The 19,689-nt window shown below is 36.4% G+C and overlaps 1 protein-coding gene across 2 annotated transcripts in view; it reads left to right on the top strand.

The window, feature by feature from the left end:
* UBE2G1 (ubiquitin conjugating enzyme E2 G1) overlaps nt 1-19,689 on the top strand; it is an 85,480-nt gene that overhangs the window by 49,657 nt on the left and 16,134 nt on the right. For both annotated transcript variants that reach the window (XM_043477668.1, XM_043477661.1), the window contains exons 2-3: nt 9,786-9,888; nt 17,578-17,675. In XM_043477668.1, coding sequence (XP_043333603.1) covers nt 9,786-9,888; nt 17,578-17,675 — 201 coding nt within the window. The remainder of the gene's footprint in view (nt 1-9,785; nt 9,889-17,577; nt 17,676-19,689) is intronic.

A 19,689-nucleotide genomic window follows, 5' to 3' on the forward strand; every position in this document is an offset into this window, starting at 1 on the left:
TTTAACTCTTGGGGGAAAAGTGGATTATTTAATAAAATGCCTTGGAACAACTGGTTTATCATACTGGGGCTAGGTGGAGGGGAACATGATTTATGTGTTTATGTTTACCTGAATTACAGAGGGCTCGGGATAGTTACTGAGTGCTGACTCATGGCGTGCCAGGTGCGCGGTTAGACTCTGTGCGTGAATATGTTCCTCAGACAGACCTTACGAAGTGTAGGCAGTGTTATCCTCAATTTACACATGAGGAGCCTGACCGTGGTCAAACAATTGGCCAAGAATTGAAATTAAAGATAAAATCATGAAGTAAAAGCTATCGAGAATATTATTTTAGTCTGGGCTTGAGGGAGGGAGGCTTTTTTCTAAGCAAGACAAACCAAAGAGCTATGAAAAAGATTGACTTTTTAAAAAACTTGCACTCCTTGAACTTCTTAAATGAGAATTTAAAGAGGTAACACAAATCAAGAACATTTTAAAACAAAAATGGCAATTATAAAGAGCCATAATACTTATAAAGCTCACCCAAATCAATAAGAAAAAGCTGAATCACTTAATGTAAAAAAGAGGCAAAAAATACAAATAGGTAATGCATGTAGGGAGTTGTCAACAGGAAAAGGATACTATCCAAGGCTGCAGAGAAATATATACCTATAGTGTTTCTGGAAATATAAATTGAACTTTTGATGGATGATATGTATGTTCCTTTGACTGACAATTTGACTTATAGAAGCTTAGATTCTACGTAGTACTTCCACAGATGTACAGGACAGTACAGAAATGTTTTATGGCAGTATTATAAATGAATGAAGGGGGTAGAAACTGTCTAATGTTCATACCATACTTGAGTGACTGAGGTATAAAATGATACCTCATTTTCTGTACTATGTGGCTTAAAGTTTTAATAAGTTGGTTGCATTTGACAAAAAAAAAAATTAGGATACTATTATAAACATGATTGATCTATGTTACTACAAACATGTTTTTTACTGCCAGAAAAAATTCCTGAAAGGGTTCTAAAGCTGAGAGAAGAAAATTCCAAAAACCTCTAAATAGTTTTGAGTCCCTTTTAGTATAACCCGTTGACTTATTGATAAGCCAGGATGAGGGAAGAAACAATACATATATGCACATTCCATGTATTGATATATGAAGTAGATCGGTTTATCTAGTTTTACACAAAACACATAGATAAGGTGATAGGAACTGTTAGAAACCTTAATTTAATTTGAGTAGCACTAAAGGAAATCAGTATGGAGTGAAGCAGTTAATGATTCTCACCCTCAGCTGGTGGCAGAGTGAACAGACAGGAGTGGTACCAGGTTTAAGGAACTAGAATTCTGTTAGGACCTGTCTCCTTGTTGCTTGCTTTTGTTCATTTTCGCGTATCTGCTTTCTCCTTGAGATCTGAGCTGTGGGCCTACCCCATGGATTGGAGTTCCTTTTGTTTAATGCCGATTTGAAAAATTCTCAGCAAGATCTTATTCTCTTGGGCTTGTCAGGTATTCCTTCATTCATTTGTATGTCCCAGTGGTATGGTGTACAGAATAAACTGGTACAGAACAAGCAACAGCAAAACAAGTAGTTGTGTGTGATATTCAGGGGTAAGGTAGTATTTCCCAAAAGAAGTGTTGTTCTCGAGATTCTGAAGAACACTATATTGACTTTATAGCCTATAGTCTAATGAGCAATTTTAAAGGAGAAAAGCAGACACTTGACATTTACTGTACTCTAAGGTGGACAGTCTTGCTGTATTGCTCCTCTGTCCTGCAGCACTGCCCTGGGATTACTGTACTTTACTGACAAGCAAAAGGACACTCCAAAGAGTCATGACTTGTTTAAGATGCTAAGGATAGTGAGAGAGTTGGCATTCAGTCCCAGGTGTTACTGACATAATACCATGCTCTGTGCCCAAACTGTGACCCATGTTTTCTCTTGTGAGATGAAATTCACATGCCTCTCCTCCCACCTCTGCATCGTGTCTTTATCAACTTATTTCTAAAAAATAAATGAGATGTTTATATAAAACAATAGACAGTAGTGTCAGGGCCTAACAGTCTATGCCCTGTGGGGAATCCCTGCCATAGTAAGTCTTGGCAGGGACATATGCGACGGCTGCTGTATTTAAGCACAAGCAACACCATGTTTAGGGCCTACTGTTGAAGAGCCCTTAGATAATAAATGTTTGAAGAGGGTATAAGCAAGGTGAAACATTGCAGGTAGCAGAACTTCCCGAAGTGCTATTTTAGGAGTGTGGTCCAGAATTCTGCCCAGCAAATTCTTTCGGAAGCAATTGCCAAATATTTGCAAGATAGGATCTCTGGCTCTTCTCTCTGTTCGTCTGCTCCATATTCCTTATGTGCTTGAGGCACAGTAAAAGAAATTCATCTAGGCTGAAAATATTTTCAATTAGGAAATCAGCTTGCCTTATCTAACCCTAGCCTAGGACATAGTGTAAAGAAAAAAATTCTGATTTTAAGCAAAACTTTTAAAGTTTACCAGAAATCTGTTAAGTTAATTGATGCATTTATAAAATCTTTAGAGGAAATATGAGCAAACCTTTGGTTGTTTGCTAATAACATTACTTTTTTCAGTATTGATTACTTAATGGAAGTTTGCAAGACCAGGGATATTTTCCCAGTTAATTCTGGTAACTAACTTTCTGGTGATATGTGTGTTTTAAAGTAGTGTGGCAATTTATTCATCTGATAATGAGGTCAAAATTATTTTGACAAACCATCTCAGTACTTAGGAGTAATTAGATAGTGTCTGGATAAAAGGTTCTATCTGACACTTCAACAGTTTGAAAGGAAGCCAGTGTAAAAATAGTCACTTTACAGAAATGCACCTTACAACCAACTGTGTGTTACATAAATAACCTTGATAGGAATGCACATTCCCAGGAGCAGAAGACCACAGCCATCAAGACACAAAGGAAAGTCATTGCTACGCTATAAATATGTTTGGCTTTGTAGCTTAACTTAGTCAACTATTGGTCTTAGCAAAGTGTATTTACGATTAAAGTAGGTTATTTTTCTTAATACCCAAGTATAAAATGACATACTTGGGCATTTGAATGTTGTTATCCTGAGATACCTTGTAATTTTGCTAAAGCCCAGTGAAGGTTTATTTTCACATGGTCTACAAAATATTGTAAACCATTATTTTAGACTACATTAAAACTGTCTTTTTAGCATTTGAAAAAAACTTTTATGGAGAAAAAAATTTAAGAATATAATAACACCAAAGTAGACTGACTGTACAGTGAACCTGCATGTGCTCACCTAGACTCAACAGTTACTCGGTCACAACCAGTCTTGTTTTACCTGTCTCTGCCCACTCCCTTGTGATTTTAAAGCACAACCCAAACACCATCATCGTTTGTCTGTAAATGTTTCAGTCACTTTAAAGATTTATGTACCTCCTAAAAAGGTGGGAGTAAAAAACCATGTGGCATGACCACACTTGAAAAAATTAAAAATAGTTTAATATTGTTAGATTTAGTTAGCCTCTAAATTTGTGCATGTGTCATACATTTTTTAAAAGTCTGAATTCAGTCCTCTCTGTTGTTGCTTCTTACAGTATACTTATTGAAGATTCTAGACCTTGCCTTTTAGAATTTCCCAAAGTATAGATTTTGCTAATTGTATCTTGGGAATATTCTTTAACATATTTCTCTGTGTTTTCTATAAATTGGTTATTGTGTCTAGGGATTCTGGTTTGTGAGTCAGGTGAGATCACTTCATAAGTGGTGGCTTATTTATCAGGAGGAGTGTTAATGTCTGCTTGTCCTTTCTAAAATGCCTAGGTTAAAATGACAAAATGGCAAGGTTTCAGTAAGTTTGCATTTTTTAACTGGACTATCTCTGTAGGGAGAGATACCTCATTTGATCAAATAGTAGTTACTATTTGATTTCCTGACAATGCTGTTTGTATAGAAAAGGAAGAATAAATCTTGTGTGTGTGTGTTTTAAGGAAAAAAAAGTGGTTTTCAAAATAACAAAATGGTTTACTAGCATCCTATAATGGGATCAGTCAATTTGTTGTTTCTTGTATCAGTTTATAAACTCATGGATTGAAACATATGTTTCAATCCTTAGTGGTTATTAACTGTTGATACTCAAATTGTCCCTTATTGGGCCAATGGAAGTCTCTTCAAGATGTCTGAGTCCTTTTAACAAGACCATAGTATTACTTGATAGCTTCCTTTTTATCTAATATGAGAGTTGAGCCTGGAACACTTCCTGCCCCAGACCTGAAATCAGTCATTTTTCTGAAGAGCCCTGCTCCATTTAAGTGTAGCTCATATTTGGAGACTATATTCTGGGCACTAAGGACACTCATTGCTGCAAATTGGTCATTTTTCTTGACTTTTTTAGTGGACAGAGCTCTGCATTTTTAAAGCTTTATCGTGAGTTCATATGGATACTTCTGATTCAAATTCGGGATTGAAGAGTTTTTACTTTTCATGTGTTTTCCTTTTTCTCTTTTAGTCTTATTCTTGAATAATGATTACATTATAGCAAGCCTGCTCATGCTTTATTTTCCACTACTTATACCTATCTAAATCATTATTCTCAAGGACATTACCTTGTCCTTGATTTCATTTTTAATTCACGGTTTGTAGACCATTTTGGCCCTCAGTGATTTCCAGATTCACAGCATGCATACATAACTCTCATTTAGCAGTCATCAATACTTTGGAATTTACTGAGTTTTAGAAATTAAAGTATAATATACACAAAGAAAAATGCATAAATATTATGTACAGCATGCCATTACTAGCATCCCAGAATCTCTTTCTTCCTTCCTTCCCTATACCACTCATTCTCCATTGAAAGAAAAAGAAGAAAAGGTGACTGTTGTCCTGATTTCTGATGTTACTGATTAGTTTTGCCTGCTTTAGAACTTTAAAATTTTGTCTGAGCACTCGTGATATGAGAAAAAGAGAGCTCTTTCTAGCTGTTTCCAACTTTACTCATGTCAAGGTAGCATCCAGAAAAAAAGTATCATTATCTTTTTCACATTCAGAACTTCTCTGTAATATCTTAGGAATCTAAGTAGAAACCCAGGCACATACAGTTCTTGGTTTAAATATTTGTCTTAAGCAGGCTAGATTTTTGTGTATGTTAGCAATTTCCATTTCCCCTCATTGTATTTTTACTCTTTGCATGTTTCCCCTTTCTTTTGATTAACAGGAAATCTCTTTGTATTAGGGATATTAGACTTTACCTATTGTGCTGTAAATATTCTCTCCCAGTCTCTCATTTGTATTTGAACTTAATTGCTCTAGTGAATTTAAAATACCTTGTGTAGTATGTTCTGACTGTTGAGTTTTGTGTTCTGCTTAGGAATGCCACCTCCAACTAAAAGTATGTTAAAAAATAAATCTGCATCTTTTTTTTTCAGCTGACTTTTATTTATTTGTACTTGTATTCAAATACAGCATGAGGTATCTCTGTTAGCATTTAAATGTAGTAGGCTATGTAAACATCTTTCGTCATCGGCCTTTCCCATTAAAAAGGGGATTTAAAAATGGAATTTCGCTGTAATTTCATCTACATATGGCTACTACACTTTTCATTATAAACTTCTAGAGAAAATTTCCACCTGTATTTTTTACTTCACCTTCTTTTTGTCAATTGAGTGTTATCTGCATAGCTTTACAATTACACCGAAATTACCTATGCCCAGGGCAGCTTTGCCTTCTTTGAACTGAACCCAGTAGACTGAATTTAGGCCTCCTCTTTCCTAAACAGTGTGCATTTATTGTTGGCAACTTTCTCCTTGGAACGCATCTTCTTTGGCTTCTTTGATCTAGCTTTTTCCTGGTTTTCTTCCTACTTCTGTCATATTTGTAGCCGTTTCTTTTTTTTTTTTTTCTTTAATCCCCCTGATATTGGTATTCTCTAGAATTCCTTCAGTTAGATTCTCCACAGTTCACACTTAGGCTCATCCTTGGGTGATACCATCAGCCTTATGGCTTCAGTTATCAGCAGTATTCTGATAACCCCCAGGTTTCTAGCTGAAATTTCTTTTGGAAACAATGTATTTATGTCCCATAGGTACATAAAGCCAAACCTATCATTTCTTTCCCCCCCTCTAAAATCAGCACATCTTTATTATAATTCCCATTTCAGAAAAAGAATAGACTCCTACCCAGTTTCTCTGCATAGAAACCTATTTGTCATTTTAAAAAATTGAGTTGAAACTCAGATAACATAAAATTAGCCATTTTAAAGTGTCCAGTGCAATGGTATTCACAGTGTTGTGCAACCACTGTTACTCTCTTCAGTTTCAAAACACTTTCATCACCCCACAAAAACTTCCAGACTCATTAAGTAATTGCACCCACGGCCCCCCACCCCCACTTTGCTTTTTGTCTCTGGATTTGTAGATATGAAAGGAATCATATGGTATGCAGCCTTGTGTCTGGTTTCTTTCGCTTAGCTTGATGTTCTTGAAGTTCATTGAGAACCAACATGCCACAATCGAAGTTCTAGCTTGTTGTAGCATGTACCAGCACCTAATTCCTTTTCTTATGGCTCAATTATATTCCATTGTATGTATATGTTATATTTTGTTTATTCGTTTATTGATGGACATTTGGATTCTACTTTTTGACTATGCTGCAGTATAAACATTTTGAGTATAAATTCCTATGTGGATGAATGTTTTCATTTCTCTTGGGGTTATACCTAGAAGTGTAATTACTGGGTTATATGGTAGCTATGCTTATAAACTTTTTGAGGAGTTATATATTGTTGTTGACTTTTTAAACTCCCTATATCACCAATCTTGGTTGATTGATTCTACCTCCTATGTATCCATGTTTTCCATCATTATTCCCACTACTATATACTGAAGATACACTTCACAGAATTACTTTAATAGCTTCCTTTCCTTTTTTGGCTTCTTTGTCATCACATGGCCTTACTCTGTCACATACTTTTCACATTCTGAGAGATTGGTTTTTGAAAATGTAAATTTCATGAGATGACCTCTTTGTTTTAAAAACAAAGCAAAATAAAACGCGAACAAAAATTGTTCTCTGGGTAAAATCTAAACTAACATGGCTTACAAAGGCCCTTTGCTGTCCTCCTGACATTCTGTCTAGCTTCAGCTCCATGGTGTGTTGTACCCCTCTGCCGCCATACTGATCTCCATATTTCAGATTTTTGTAGTGTATGTTCTTCTGTCTAAGCCTTGCACTTACTCCACCCAAATCCTTTGTCTTATTTCAGATATCTCTTCTCTTTTTAGAAGCCTTTTTGTCTCTTCTTGATTCTATTGTGCTCTTCTTTGTGCCCCTCCAAATTCCTGTACCAATGTTGGACCATTTAATATACATTGTAATCGCCTTTTTACTTCTGTGAGAATCACGAGCTAATAGTCAAGTGCCAGGGGATGCAGTACAGACTAAAAGTATGATTAATAGGAATTTAGCAGAAGACAAGATTATTTGGTAAGTTATTTAGGGAAGGCTTCCTGGAGGAGGAATATGGTACTTGAATTGGACCTTGAAGGAAGCATTCATGAAAAGTATGATAATGGTTGGCCTCTATAGGTAGATTAAATCTGTTAAATGCCCATGGATCTAGGCTCTGAGGAGCTATGCTAGGGGCAAAAACCATGACAAAACCAAGATGGATGGACATCTTTCAGCATTACTTTTGCATTACTTAATGAAACAAGCTGTGGACACAGTCACTCCTGTAAAAGAGAAGAATGCAAAGAACATGTAAAAGATTTTTATAGAACTTGTGTATTGATGAAATACATAATGAGAAGCAATAATATACTTTATGGAAAGTGTAAGGAAGTTTTCAAGGGTAGTTTTGACCATATATGCTAATTTAAGAATTTACCCACCTATGTTTATAAAATTTCACTGGACTTCTAATGCAAGATTCAATAAATAGGTGATTTCTGGATAAATTATAAAATCTTCTGCAAGACTCTTACAGCTATTGTTGGAGAAAATGGTCTGAGTAATATACTAGTGTTTGTCCAGAGAAAGGTTAGAAATGAGATAACTCAGTGTAGAAATTACCTGTCCAGATTGTGATTGTCTATGCTCTACTCGCCCCTCAATTGACAGTAAAAGTGGGACTTGCAGATCTTTTCCAGAATGTCTGCAGCATATTGACACTCAGTGAATGTTTGCATTCATAAACAAAATAACCAGATTGAAATACAACTTATTTGCATTTTCAGTATTTAAAGAATGTCTTAGAATGGCTGTTTAAAAGTAAAACTGCATTTATTATATTTTGCAACACAGTACTGATTTAAAACTTTTTATAAAAGTCTGCTTTGCCAGTTAGGCAAAAATATTAGACTTAGAAATTAAAAAAAAGAACTTCCCTCAAATTTTGAGAAAAGAAGCCATTCATGTTTAAATATAAATAAACTTTCACTTTTGGCTCTCTCTGGGTTTCACTGGCATGTTGGGGTGTTAAATCTTAGTTTTTGAAATAAACACCTCTGATTCCTCAAAAAATTAAATATTTTCTTCTCAGTTAATAACACAGTTTGTTCAGTCTTCTATAGCACTGTGAGTTGCGTTGCACTTACTTATCATGGGCCCAAACTCCTTGAGGACGATGGCAGGAGTTAGGTGAGAGGCACAGACCTGCTCAGCCGCCGGGCAGCCGCGCTCAGCCGCTGTCCTCTGTGCTTTGTCCCCTCTTCTCAGTCTGAGCCAAGCAGTGCCTCTTGTTGGTGACTCATGTCTTTATATACAACACACTCTCAATCATGACAGTGGTGATGACCTCACAGCCATGTACATACATCAATGTGTAAGAAATGATATAATTTAAATACCTACAATTTACTGAATGTCAATTACATCTCGTTAAAGCTTTTTAAAAAAATCCTAACATGATGCCCACCATTGACGGGTCATTACTTTATTAAGCCCTGTGTCTCCAGGAACTGTTCAGACTTTGCTCTCTTTCTCATCTGCTCCTCTTAGGGGCCCTCATGGCCTGCGTCCCCCCACCTCACTAGTTCTTTGCCTTTGTCTTATCCCCAGCCCCCATCATTCTCTATCCATGCTAGAGCACTCTCTCTGGAAGAGGAAAATCTCATGTTGCTAGTGTTCCTGTAGGCTCCAGCTATTATTCTTAAGCCATTCCTGGATGCTGGAAACTGTGGCCAGCAGAAGGTTCAACATACATAGGCAGGACAGATGGAATCTGTCCTCTTTGTGTACTCACAGAGTCTGTTGGGCCACACATGGACACCCGCCATAGACATGTATCCCCAAGAATGCAGAGGACTTAGTCATGCAGATACATAGTTACTTGTATAAATTAAGATTGGTTATATAGCAAATTCCAGTGAAAAGGGACCAGGCACTCTATTGGTATTTCTCAAAGGCCAAAACCCTAAAGACCATACCATACCATAAGAATTATCAGAAATACTGGTTTGATTTTCCTCTGAACCAGAATCCCTGGGGATAAGTCTGACACCTGCATTTTAATAAGCTCTCTGTCCCACTATCCCTGTATACCACCAGAGAGCTACTTAGAATGGTAGGAACCTTGCTGGAAACCAGGTAGATGTAAAAGGGAGGTAGAAAGTGATCTTCTGGATAGCTTGCTTTGCCCATTGCTTCCTTGTGTTATAGAAATGGAAAGGTTTTGACATCAGGTAACATTTTGTTAATGGGTCTAGGTGTATTCATTTAACAGTTTAAAATTTTTAATGTTCTGTAATGAATGTTGGGTGAAGATTATGTACTTAAATTTTTTTATAAAACTTTTTTTTTCCCACAGAACTCAACAAAAATCCAGTGGAAGGCTTTTCAGCAGGTTTAATAGATGACAATGATCTCTACCGATGGGAAGTCCTTATTATTGGTCCTCCAGATACACTTTAGTAAGTATAATGGAACTGACATCCAAGTGGAACTCTTTTAATAATTTAAATATAAACTATTTTGACAAACTGAAGTTTCCCAGTTTACAAGAATGATTGTTAATCACTTTTAATTAATCACTATTAACTGATATAAAGATAGACAACAGTGTGGTGTTATCAAAGAACAAAGAAAAGATGGACTTTCTTATATATGTAGTACATTTTTAGATTCAGAGACCACACACAGTCTGATTTTCTGTTCCATGTGTTTGCAGGTCAACTTAAACTTGCTAATATTTAATGTTCTATAAGATGGATCATGACTGTCTGATGTCAATGACTAGTACAAGTTGAATGCTTTTTATAGAAGTTGAGGTGTTGGGGAAAAATGCAGCAGCCTTCTCAAAACCATACAACTGAGGGATAGCAAGGTCTTTCTTGGGAACTATTCTTGGTCACTCAACCTTGGTCCTTGATGGTAGGAAGCAGCAAGGATTTGGATACATAAGACTTTTTTTTTGACAGTGAAATAGTTTTATTTTAGATGTTCTGAATGGTAACTCCATTGCCCTCCCTCTGTACCTCCCCAACCTGATGGAAGAGAAAATTCAGAGCTAGTTATATACCAGAGCAAACTGGTATATGACATACACAGTTGAGCTGTAATATTGATTGGGAGGTTTTCTAAGGTCTGAAGAAAAATGATTTATGTTTTGTCACAACTGTTGCTGATCAAAATTTTTGCTGATTTATTTCCCAATGGTACATTTGCATTGGTAATTGTTGCAAGCTAAGATAACTCAATCTAAGTCACTCTACAGTGATAGTTTGGTAGATAACAGTAGTCAATGAAAGCCATCCTAGAGGTCTTCCCCCACAACCTTAATATTATTTGAAAGTAAATTTCTTACCAAGTTTTGCACACAAAATCATACTTATGCCTGTCTTCTGAGCCTGATGAGGTTCTGTTCTGGGTTTCTAAATCAAAACACATTGCATGAAGGTTTACTCAAGGAAGACACAGCAGGATTCCAGTGACAGAATCTTGTTAGTCCTAAAGTTGGTTTGTGATAACAAGAGAAGTTCTTCTAAACTAATGTCTAAGTAGAAAATGAGTGAGGCATCCAGGTTTGACCTCCCATCTCTAAGGACCTCACACAGTTTTTATACTTTTTTCATGAGATGGTGGCAAGCATCTCTAAATGTTACTAGCTGGTCCGTATACATGTTGTGTCCCTTCAGCTTCATCAAAGAAAGACACTTTAATACTTATTGTGCTAGTTAACAGGCCATCCTTCCTACCAATGAGAACCTATTTCTGGCCTTTCATATACATTTAAAAAGTGCTGTCTGTCTATCTGAGGCGTGGATAACAGAAGCATTTGTGGCAGCTCCTCTGGAGTTGCTGACTGGCTGCCATTTCCTCACTGTCCCTTACTGATGAGAGCACTGATTGCACCGAGGCTACAGTTTAACCTCAGTGCCAAATATACTTTGAACATCCTGTGAACAGTGAAGCCTTAATGCCGTTGACAGACCTTATAATTATCATCCAAATTTACCTGGGTATGATTCCTTTCTATCAATGACCTTTTCAAAAGTCATGTGAGTACATGCTGGAAGTTGTGAAATTCTTTATAAAGCCTTCAGGAAGGGGGTTTAAGATTTATTGAGTGTTGGCCATCCCTTTTAGCAACTTCCTATTTAGAATTGTTTCAAAAATAAAGCATTGTAGGCATTTACACTACTTACTAATTTAGTTTCCTAACGTTTTTGAGCGCTCTTACGCTAGATGCTATGAACATGGCCTTAAGTCAGTTAACGGGTGCTGCTCCGAGGCAGTTACAAGTTTAGCTGGCAGAGCTGCTCACTGGTCGTTATCTGATACACTTTGGGGCCGGCCACGATGGAGGGAGGCATCGGGATACGGTGGGAACTCACTGCGGGTGTGGCAGGTTTCCAGTGTGCTGGGGAATGTTTCCCAGAGGAGGAGATGTCTAAAGTGAGAGCTGAAGAGCTAGTCACTGTTACTAGTTCGTAGGCTTCGGCTATAAGCAAAGGAAATCTGATTTTAGCTGGCTTAGAAAGTAAGGAAATTTGTTTTCTTGACAGAGATAGTAAAATGGTTACAACAGTTTTGAGCATTTCAGTGTATGCTGAAAAGGAAGAAGTGAAGGTAGTTTCTGCTTGTGTTTTATGTATTCTATAGAAGTAAGAATAGAGCCTCCAATTAAAATAAAAAAAATAAAAAAATAAGAGTGAGCTAAAGTAAAAAAAGTAAAAAAGAAAAGGTAATTTTTTATGTATTTCAATGTAGAAAAGCCTTTTTTCTGGAAGCTCTCCAGCAGACTCTTGTCTCATTTGTTGGAATCAAGTTGCTTCATCATTCCTTACCCGGTAACTGGCAAGATGAATGAGATTGCCACATTTGGTTTAATTATTCTGGGATTGAAGAGATTTGGGATTGTCAATAGCTAGTAAGGATTAACTAGACAAATACTCTGGCAGTAACAGTGGGCTTAGGAGATGGGGATAAGTAGGAGATGGGGATAAGTGGAAGGGAAGCTGGGGATAGAGCATTTCATAGGGAGAAAGAAATGTTTGTGTACATAGGTCTGGAAAATAAGGGACAGAACAAGGGAATGGCAACTGAGCAAAACGACTATAAGGAATTTCAAAAAATGAGGTTGGCTAGAGAGTTGAGGGCTAGAAAATGTTTGTAAACACTGTTAAGGATTTAGGATTTTTCTTTGTCCTGAGGACAAAGCATAACCATTGGGGAGTTTTACATCAAGAGTTATCAGGTTTATATCTTAGAATGTGCATCAGATTCTAAGTATCGTAACTTTGGAATTATAAATTTTATCTTCCTTCAGCTTACTTGTGTTTTATTTCTGCAGTAAAATATTTTAAACTATTGTTTAAAAAAATTGGGGGAGGGCATCTATAGTGTAAGAAGGGGCTTCCTTGATAGCTCAGCTGGTAAAGAATCACCTGCAATGCAGGAGACCCTGGTTTGATTTCTGAGTCAGGAAGATCCCCTGGAGAAGGGATAGGCTACCTACTCCAGTATTCTTGGGCTTTCCTGGTGGCTCAGACGGTAAGGAATCTGCCTGCAGTGCGGGAGACGTGGGTTCGATCCCTGGGTTGGGAAGATCCCCTGGAGGAGGGCATGGCAACACACTCTAGTATTCTTGCCTGGAGAATCCCCAGGGACAGAGGAGCCTGGTGGGCTACCGTCCATGGGGTCTCAAAGAGCCAGACACAACAGAGCGACCAAGCATGCATAGTTAAGAAATGGACTGAAGTAGGGAGATGAACAGCCTTGCTCAGGGGATGGCACACTTGTGCCTAGGACAGGGCCCTGAGAAAAGCAGGGGAAGTTAGCCAGACATTTAGCAAAAGGTTTTATAGAAGGAAGCTTTCTAAAACGCCACCGAGAAGCAAGTAGTTAATGCTGTTTGTTGATTTAACAGTAAGGAAGTTACTGGTATTCAGTGGAGTGAAGAGGGTAGAGGCCTTCTCGTGGTTGTTGGAGGAGTGTTATTTGAAATGAGACACAGATCTTAAGTGTAAGTAACTGACTATGAGGAGAAACAGAGAGGCTGGTAATGGGGGGAGGGGTTATAGTATTGAAAGTAGTTAATGTGAGCTTAGATGGTATCCAAACCTAAGTGATTGATCCATCAGTTAGTAATTAATTAGGTCATTTCTGTAATAATAGAATGATTGCTGTACTAAAATTCTTTAAAGCCTAGTGTAGCTCATGGTGGTGCCATTAACCCTCATTTAGCCACTAGAGGGCACCCCACACTCCTTACTATCCATGTGTCAATAACTGGTATATTCAGGCATTACTTTATTGATAGTTGCTTTGAGTATTAATTTAGCTGTTGCATTTATCTTCACACAGTATTAACTTTTTATTGCTGCTCTTGCCATTGGCTCAGACAGTAAAGAGTCTGCCCACAATATGAGAGACCTGGGTTCGATCCCTGGGTTGGAAAGATCCCCTGGTGAAGGAAACAGCAACCCACTCCAGTTTTCTTGTCTGGAAAATCCCATGGACGGAGGAGCCTGGTGGGCTACAGTCCATGGGGTCACAAAGAGTTGGACACAAACTGAGCGACTAACACTTGCCATTAATTAATGTTTCTGGAGATACTAAAAACAGATTCTTGAGGCTTTCTCTCTATGAAAAATAACCTGAAACTCGTGTGACAACCTGCTATTTTCAGACTAATGATTATCACGTAGTGTGACTAGCTACCCATTACCACGTAAAGAATAATATCAGGTAGTAGCAGCAGTAGGCTTTGAAAGAAACTTTAGGAGACATGGGTTTCACTGTGAATTATAGATTTTATAAATTTGTATTAGTAAATGGTATGTAACTTTTGCTGTATCTCTTTTTCATCACTCATGACTGGTGTGCTCAAGAAGTATGTTTTATATTGTGTCCTACCTCTGGCAATGGTGTGAAAAATTTGTAGAATCTTGGAAGATTATATGTATCTTGTTATTGCCTTAGCTTGAGTGTATATAGAAAATGAAGAGTTGACTAACCAAATTTCCGGATTAATATTCTTTTACCGTAACAAAATTCTTATACAGTCTGTTTAAAACTTAGCTGCACAAGCTATATATATATATATATATATATTTTTTTTATTAGTTGGAGGCTAATTACTTCACAACAAAGCTATATATTTTGTAATGAACTTTTAGAAGGAATGAACCTGGTGCCCATGTGACTTAGAAATTGATTGATCAATGGCAGTACCCGATCATTTATCATTTAGTGCTTAAGAATGTGAGTTTTGGAGAATATCTTTGTTTACCTCCCTGAGTCTACTACTGTTATTATCCCTGTGAATTTTAAGTTATTTAAACTTCATCTTGTTTCATTTCTAGCTTAAACCTTGTGCCTAGAAAGGGTTCAGAAGGTTCAGTGTTTTACTGTTTGTAGTCACAGAAACATTGGAGGCCATCAAATATTTTATGAAGGTAATAAATTGTGACAGGTAAAAATGAATCAACAGAAGACAGATGTGAAAAGGAATATATAAAAGAACAATGTTGATGGCAACATATGGTATATCATTTAAAGAAAGTAAATATGGCTGAATGATAGGATCTGACAAAGTAGAAATGATAGGCTCTTACCCTTGTAAGATTTTTATACATTTAATACACAGTAAGGGAAGTCTAATAGAAGAAACTTGAACTGGCCTAGAACATCATGCTAGTAATCATATGTAATATGATATATCTGTAATTATATATAGCAGTTATACTCTTACACTGTTAATATCTATGAAGAGAAAGTAGGAAAGCATCATTTAAACCATTGATGCTTTTCATAAAACGTTGGTTTTGCTCATCATAGTAGCATCTTTATGTATTTGAAAAATAGTGAATATGTGACATTTTAATATTTATTTAACCATGTTTTGTACACTATGTTTTGAGTTTTAGGCTTAAAAAAAAAGTAGGATTTTCACAGGTGTTAGAGAAGTTAAGGATTCCACCGGTAGGAAAAAAACTGAAGAATTGCATGATTGATTCAGAATGGATGAGGACATTGCAGACAAAAAAAAAAAAAAAAATTGTGTACTTTAAACTTTTAAGGATAATCCAGTTAATTAAATTTGATCAAAATTTTTAATAGACTAAGGTAATCTTTCATGGTAGGGATTTCAGCCAGCTGTTGTAAAGCTTTTAAGTGGATCTGATATCAGTCAAAATTTAGGGACCCAGGAAAGCTAACTTGGTATCAGGGAATGGCCTTACCAATGGTTTAAAGTACATGGGTTTTGTGGTAGCTGTTCTGATGTTCTTTTACATAGATTCTTGCCTAGTTTTTATATTTGTGGCTTTCGAAGTGTTTTTTTTAAAACCACAACCCATAATCAGAAATGTTTTACATTATGACCCTCTGTATACTTAATACACTTCATAGAAGGAAGCATGTATGTAAGCATAAAGAGAAACATGTTCCACTCAGAGCCCAGTGGCCTTTCCTAAGTATTCAGAAGTATTTGGTGTTAATGATCTACCTTTCTTGAACACTGTCCTGTCATCTTGCTTTTATGATCAGAAAAAAGCAATGAGAATATATACTTGCTTTGGTTAAAACTTCAAGTGATATCAAAATGTACAAAGCAGAAAGTAAAAAGTCTCATAATCCCGTGCTTCAGAGTTAACCACTTTTGTGTATTGGTGTCATGTTTCCAGACATTTTTCTATTTCTATACAAACATACCCTCACTTTTTCTTGTTAAAGACAAATGGGCTTATTCTGTAGATACTTTTTAAAAACTTAACAATAGATTGCTCATTTCATTCCAGTATTTATTACTGATACTTTTCTTGATATTTTCCTCTGACCCTAGAATGGTAAGTGCTATAAATCAGTGATCTCTAATGTCTTGTTCTCTGTCATATCCGTTTACGTACAGCAGTGCCTTCTCAAGGTAGATAATCAATATCTATTTGTTTAATGAATGAAAACCATTTAATGAGCTGAGAATTCTATTCTTTACTGATCTGAAACAAACACAGTCAGATGACCCTGCATCTGACCCTGCTCTATGGGGGTATATATCTTATAATAAAAGAATCAGAGGTGTGAATTCCTTTTGCAGTAAAGAAATGGAAAAGAAGTCCACATGATAGAGGGACACAGGGGCTAGATTGGGTAGCCAAGTAAAATCTTTCTCAAGAGGTAACATTTTGGCTGAGTTGTGAATATAACAAAGGGAGAAGCGCCTTTGAAACAGAGGAAACGCGGTACCAAGGTCACTAGTCAGAACTTTGTCATTTTTGCCCCATAAGGCTGACTTTTTTATTGGTTTTCTGCAACATTGACTTGTGTTGTTTTGACTGTTGTTTAGGAACAGTTCCTAAGCACAGCAGTCACTAGTCACTTGTGGCTGTTAGAATTAAACAAGATAAAAAATTCAGTTCATCAGTTGTATTGGGTTGGCCAAAAAGTTCTAGCCATATTATATGTGGTTGGTGGCTACCATGTTGGAGAACGTAACTATAGACTGTCTCCAGTGTGCAGAGTTCTATTGCGTAGCACTACTTTGAAACACACCAGAATATAAACTCCTTGAGAGACTATGCTTTGTTCACTGCTGTACTCCCAGTGTCTGGCACGTAAAGACTAAATAAATACTTGTTAAATGATAAGATGAATAAATGGATGGATGGATGGTTGGAGGTCAGCACAACTGTTCCCAGAGAGGCAATAAGAAAATGCATAAGCTCTCAGATGAGAAAAAGCTTGTTGCGTTTAAAGAACAGAAAGAAGAATGACCGGGATGAGAGAGGAGTGATAGGTTGAGATCAATATAGAGAAATTGACAACTTGACCCTGATAGGCAATGTTAAAGAACATTTGAGTTTTAAGTGCAGTGGGAAGCAATAAAAAGATGTGTGTAGCACAACAGTAGCGTGATCTGATCTGGATGCCTTTTTAAAGCTGTTTCTTTCATTTTACTGTTTTTTGAGAGTTTAATAAGGTGGTAGGTATGACAGTTTATACTAAACTTGGTATTTGAGTAAGTAAACTGCTTGAAATCCAGATTATTTATTTCGTTTATAATGTTAGCACTAGCATCCTTGTTTTATGTTTGTTTTTAATAATTATCTTACTTATAAGCAGGAACTTTAGGCAAGAACTTGTTTTTGTTTTTCCAGTGAAGGTGGTGTTTTTAAAGCTCATCTCACTTTCCCAAAAGATTATCCCCTTCGGCCTCCTAAAATGAAATTCATTACAGAAATCTGGCATCCAAATGGTAAGTTTATCTAGTTTTACTTTTACATTTGCAAGTATGATGGCCTGTCACTGAAGTTTTCAAGGTCAATACGTAAGATGTTGTTCTCAGTGAAATTGTGTTGGAATTTTTATACTAGGTTCATTGTGTTTGTTATGTACATGGTCTTGGATTAGATTCCTTCTAAAAGAAAGAGTAACGGATCAAATGGAAAAAGTTTATTTATTTACTTAGTTCTCAGCTATGATGTTCACAGCTGAGATGTTCATGAGTTCATGGGTGATACTGAGCATTAATAGAGCTCTTAAAATTGAGATTATTTCCAAGGTATTATGTGATTCATTGGCTATTACAGAGAACACAGAAGTAGTCAAACTTGGATTTTTCATTTTTATTTTCTCATCTTAGTTCCTAGACTATGGACACTCTTAAATATGTTGTTTTTCATAAGAAAAAGGGATGTCTTACCTATGTCATAAGATGATTGATAGGGTCAAATGAGATAAAACTCTGCGTGTTTAGATCTTTGGAAAGTATCTAACAGTGCTGTGCATAAAATGGTGACATTGACTTTTTTTTACCCGAAGTTGTACAACCATTTAAAATTCACTTTGTGAGCCAAAGGTTAGTCTAGATAAACTATGTTTGTACACAGTCTCCCTGAACTTTTGGCCTTGTTTTGTATGATTGAGCTTGCAAGAATTTCTTTCCTAAGTATTTTGACTATAAGTATTTTGTAATCAGTATTGTCTTTTTAGACTGTTAAACCAGTCTGCATTCTACTTCTCATAACCCAGACATTGTGTTGCAAGGAAGAGAAACTCTTCTATATTAGTTTAAGCAAAAATCAGTGAGAGTAATGGATGCATGAATAAACCAAGGCTTGGTTACAAGGAAATGTAATAGAACTCAGTGACCTGAAAAACAGTTGAGTCTTAGAACAGAATATAACTGATGAATGGAAAACTTTGGGAATCAAGGAGGCCACCATATTTCATCACATCTTAGGTAGCAGTGATCACAGCAGACATAGTTATTTTTTGCACCAGTGTGATGGGAAAAAAAGAATTTCTTTATGGTAGAACACGTTAGTGATAGTCCTGCACAATGTATGGATGCATGAATCGACCACATCTGCCCCTTGTTGCTTGGACATATGGTTCATTTCTTCCTAGGCTCTTGGCAGTTTCCCCTGCCTTCTCTTGAATTATTCAATGTGTAATAGTCAATTTTTTTGCACCTGTTTGAAAGGAAAATGTAACAAAAAGTTTCTGAATGCTCTCTTGCATGAATTAGCCCGTGTTACTGTTGGTAAAGCCTCTTGGAGCTTTAGTTTCTTTGTCTGTGAGTTACATGAGAGCAATACATGGACTTGAATTATTAAGAGGAATGATAGCACTGGCCTTTTCACTCAATTATCAGCTCAATTATTTCACTCAGATATCTTGCCTTTTTAAAAAAATTACTACAGTTTTAATAGGTAATAGGTATTAAGCATAAAAGCCTCATTCTAAGAGGTTTAAAATGTTTTCTGTATGTTTAAAATGAAATGACATGAGGTTAAAATTTTAAAGATGCTAAATTATAGCAATTTCTATAAAAGGAAAATGGATCTTAAATCGATTCTCTCTGGTAGAATTTTGTGCAAACATTTGATATTAAATGTTCTCAAAAACATATGACTTCCTTTTCTCAAGGAAAAATTTATATTATGTGGTGAGGAAAATGTCTTAACACTATATTATCATTTTCTGTTTAACTTTATAGTGCTGTTACAAGTTTTACTGTTGTTATTCTTGCCTGTTGATCTAGTTATTTCATTTTAGCTAATAGATTATATTAGAAGGTGTAGGTGAGTTGGGATGAGGAGTGTTAATTGTAGAATAGTTCATGTACAATACACTGAAGGCCTGGGTCTTAAATGTTGCATTCACTGCTAAACTCCCTGTGGCACGTGGGTGCCTGGCATACAGCATATGCACTCAGAAAGCATTAGTCGTAGAGCCACACGCATACAAGCTTTGATGCTGGTTCC

Source organism: Cervus canadensis, chromosome 1, assembly GCF_019320065.1.
Source record: "Cervus canadensis isolate Bull #8, Minnesota chromosome 1, ASM1932006v1, whole genome shotgun sequence".
NCBI classification, from domain to species: domain Eukaryota; kingdom Metazoa; phylum Chordata; class Mammalia; order Artiodactyla; family Cervidae; genus Cervus; species Cervus canadensis.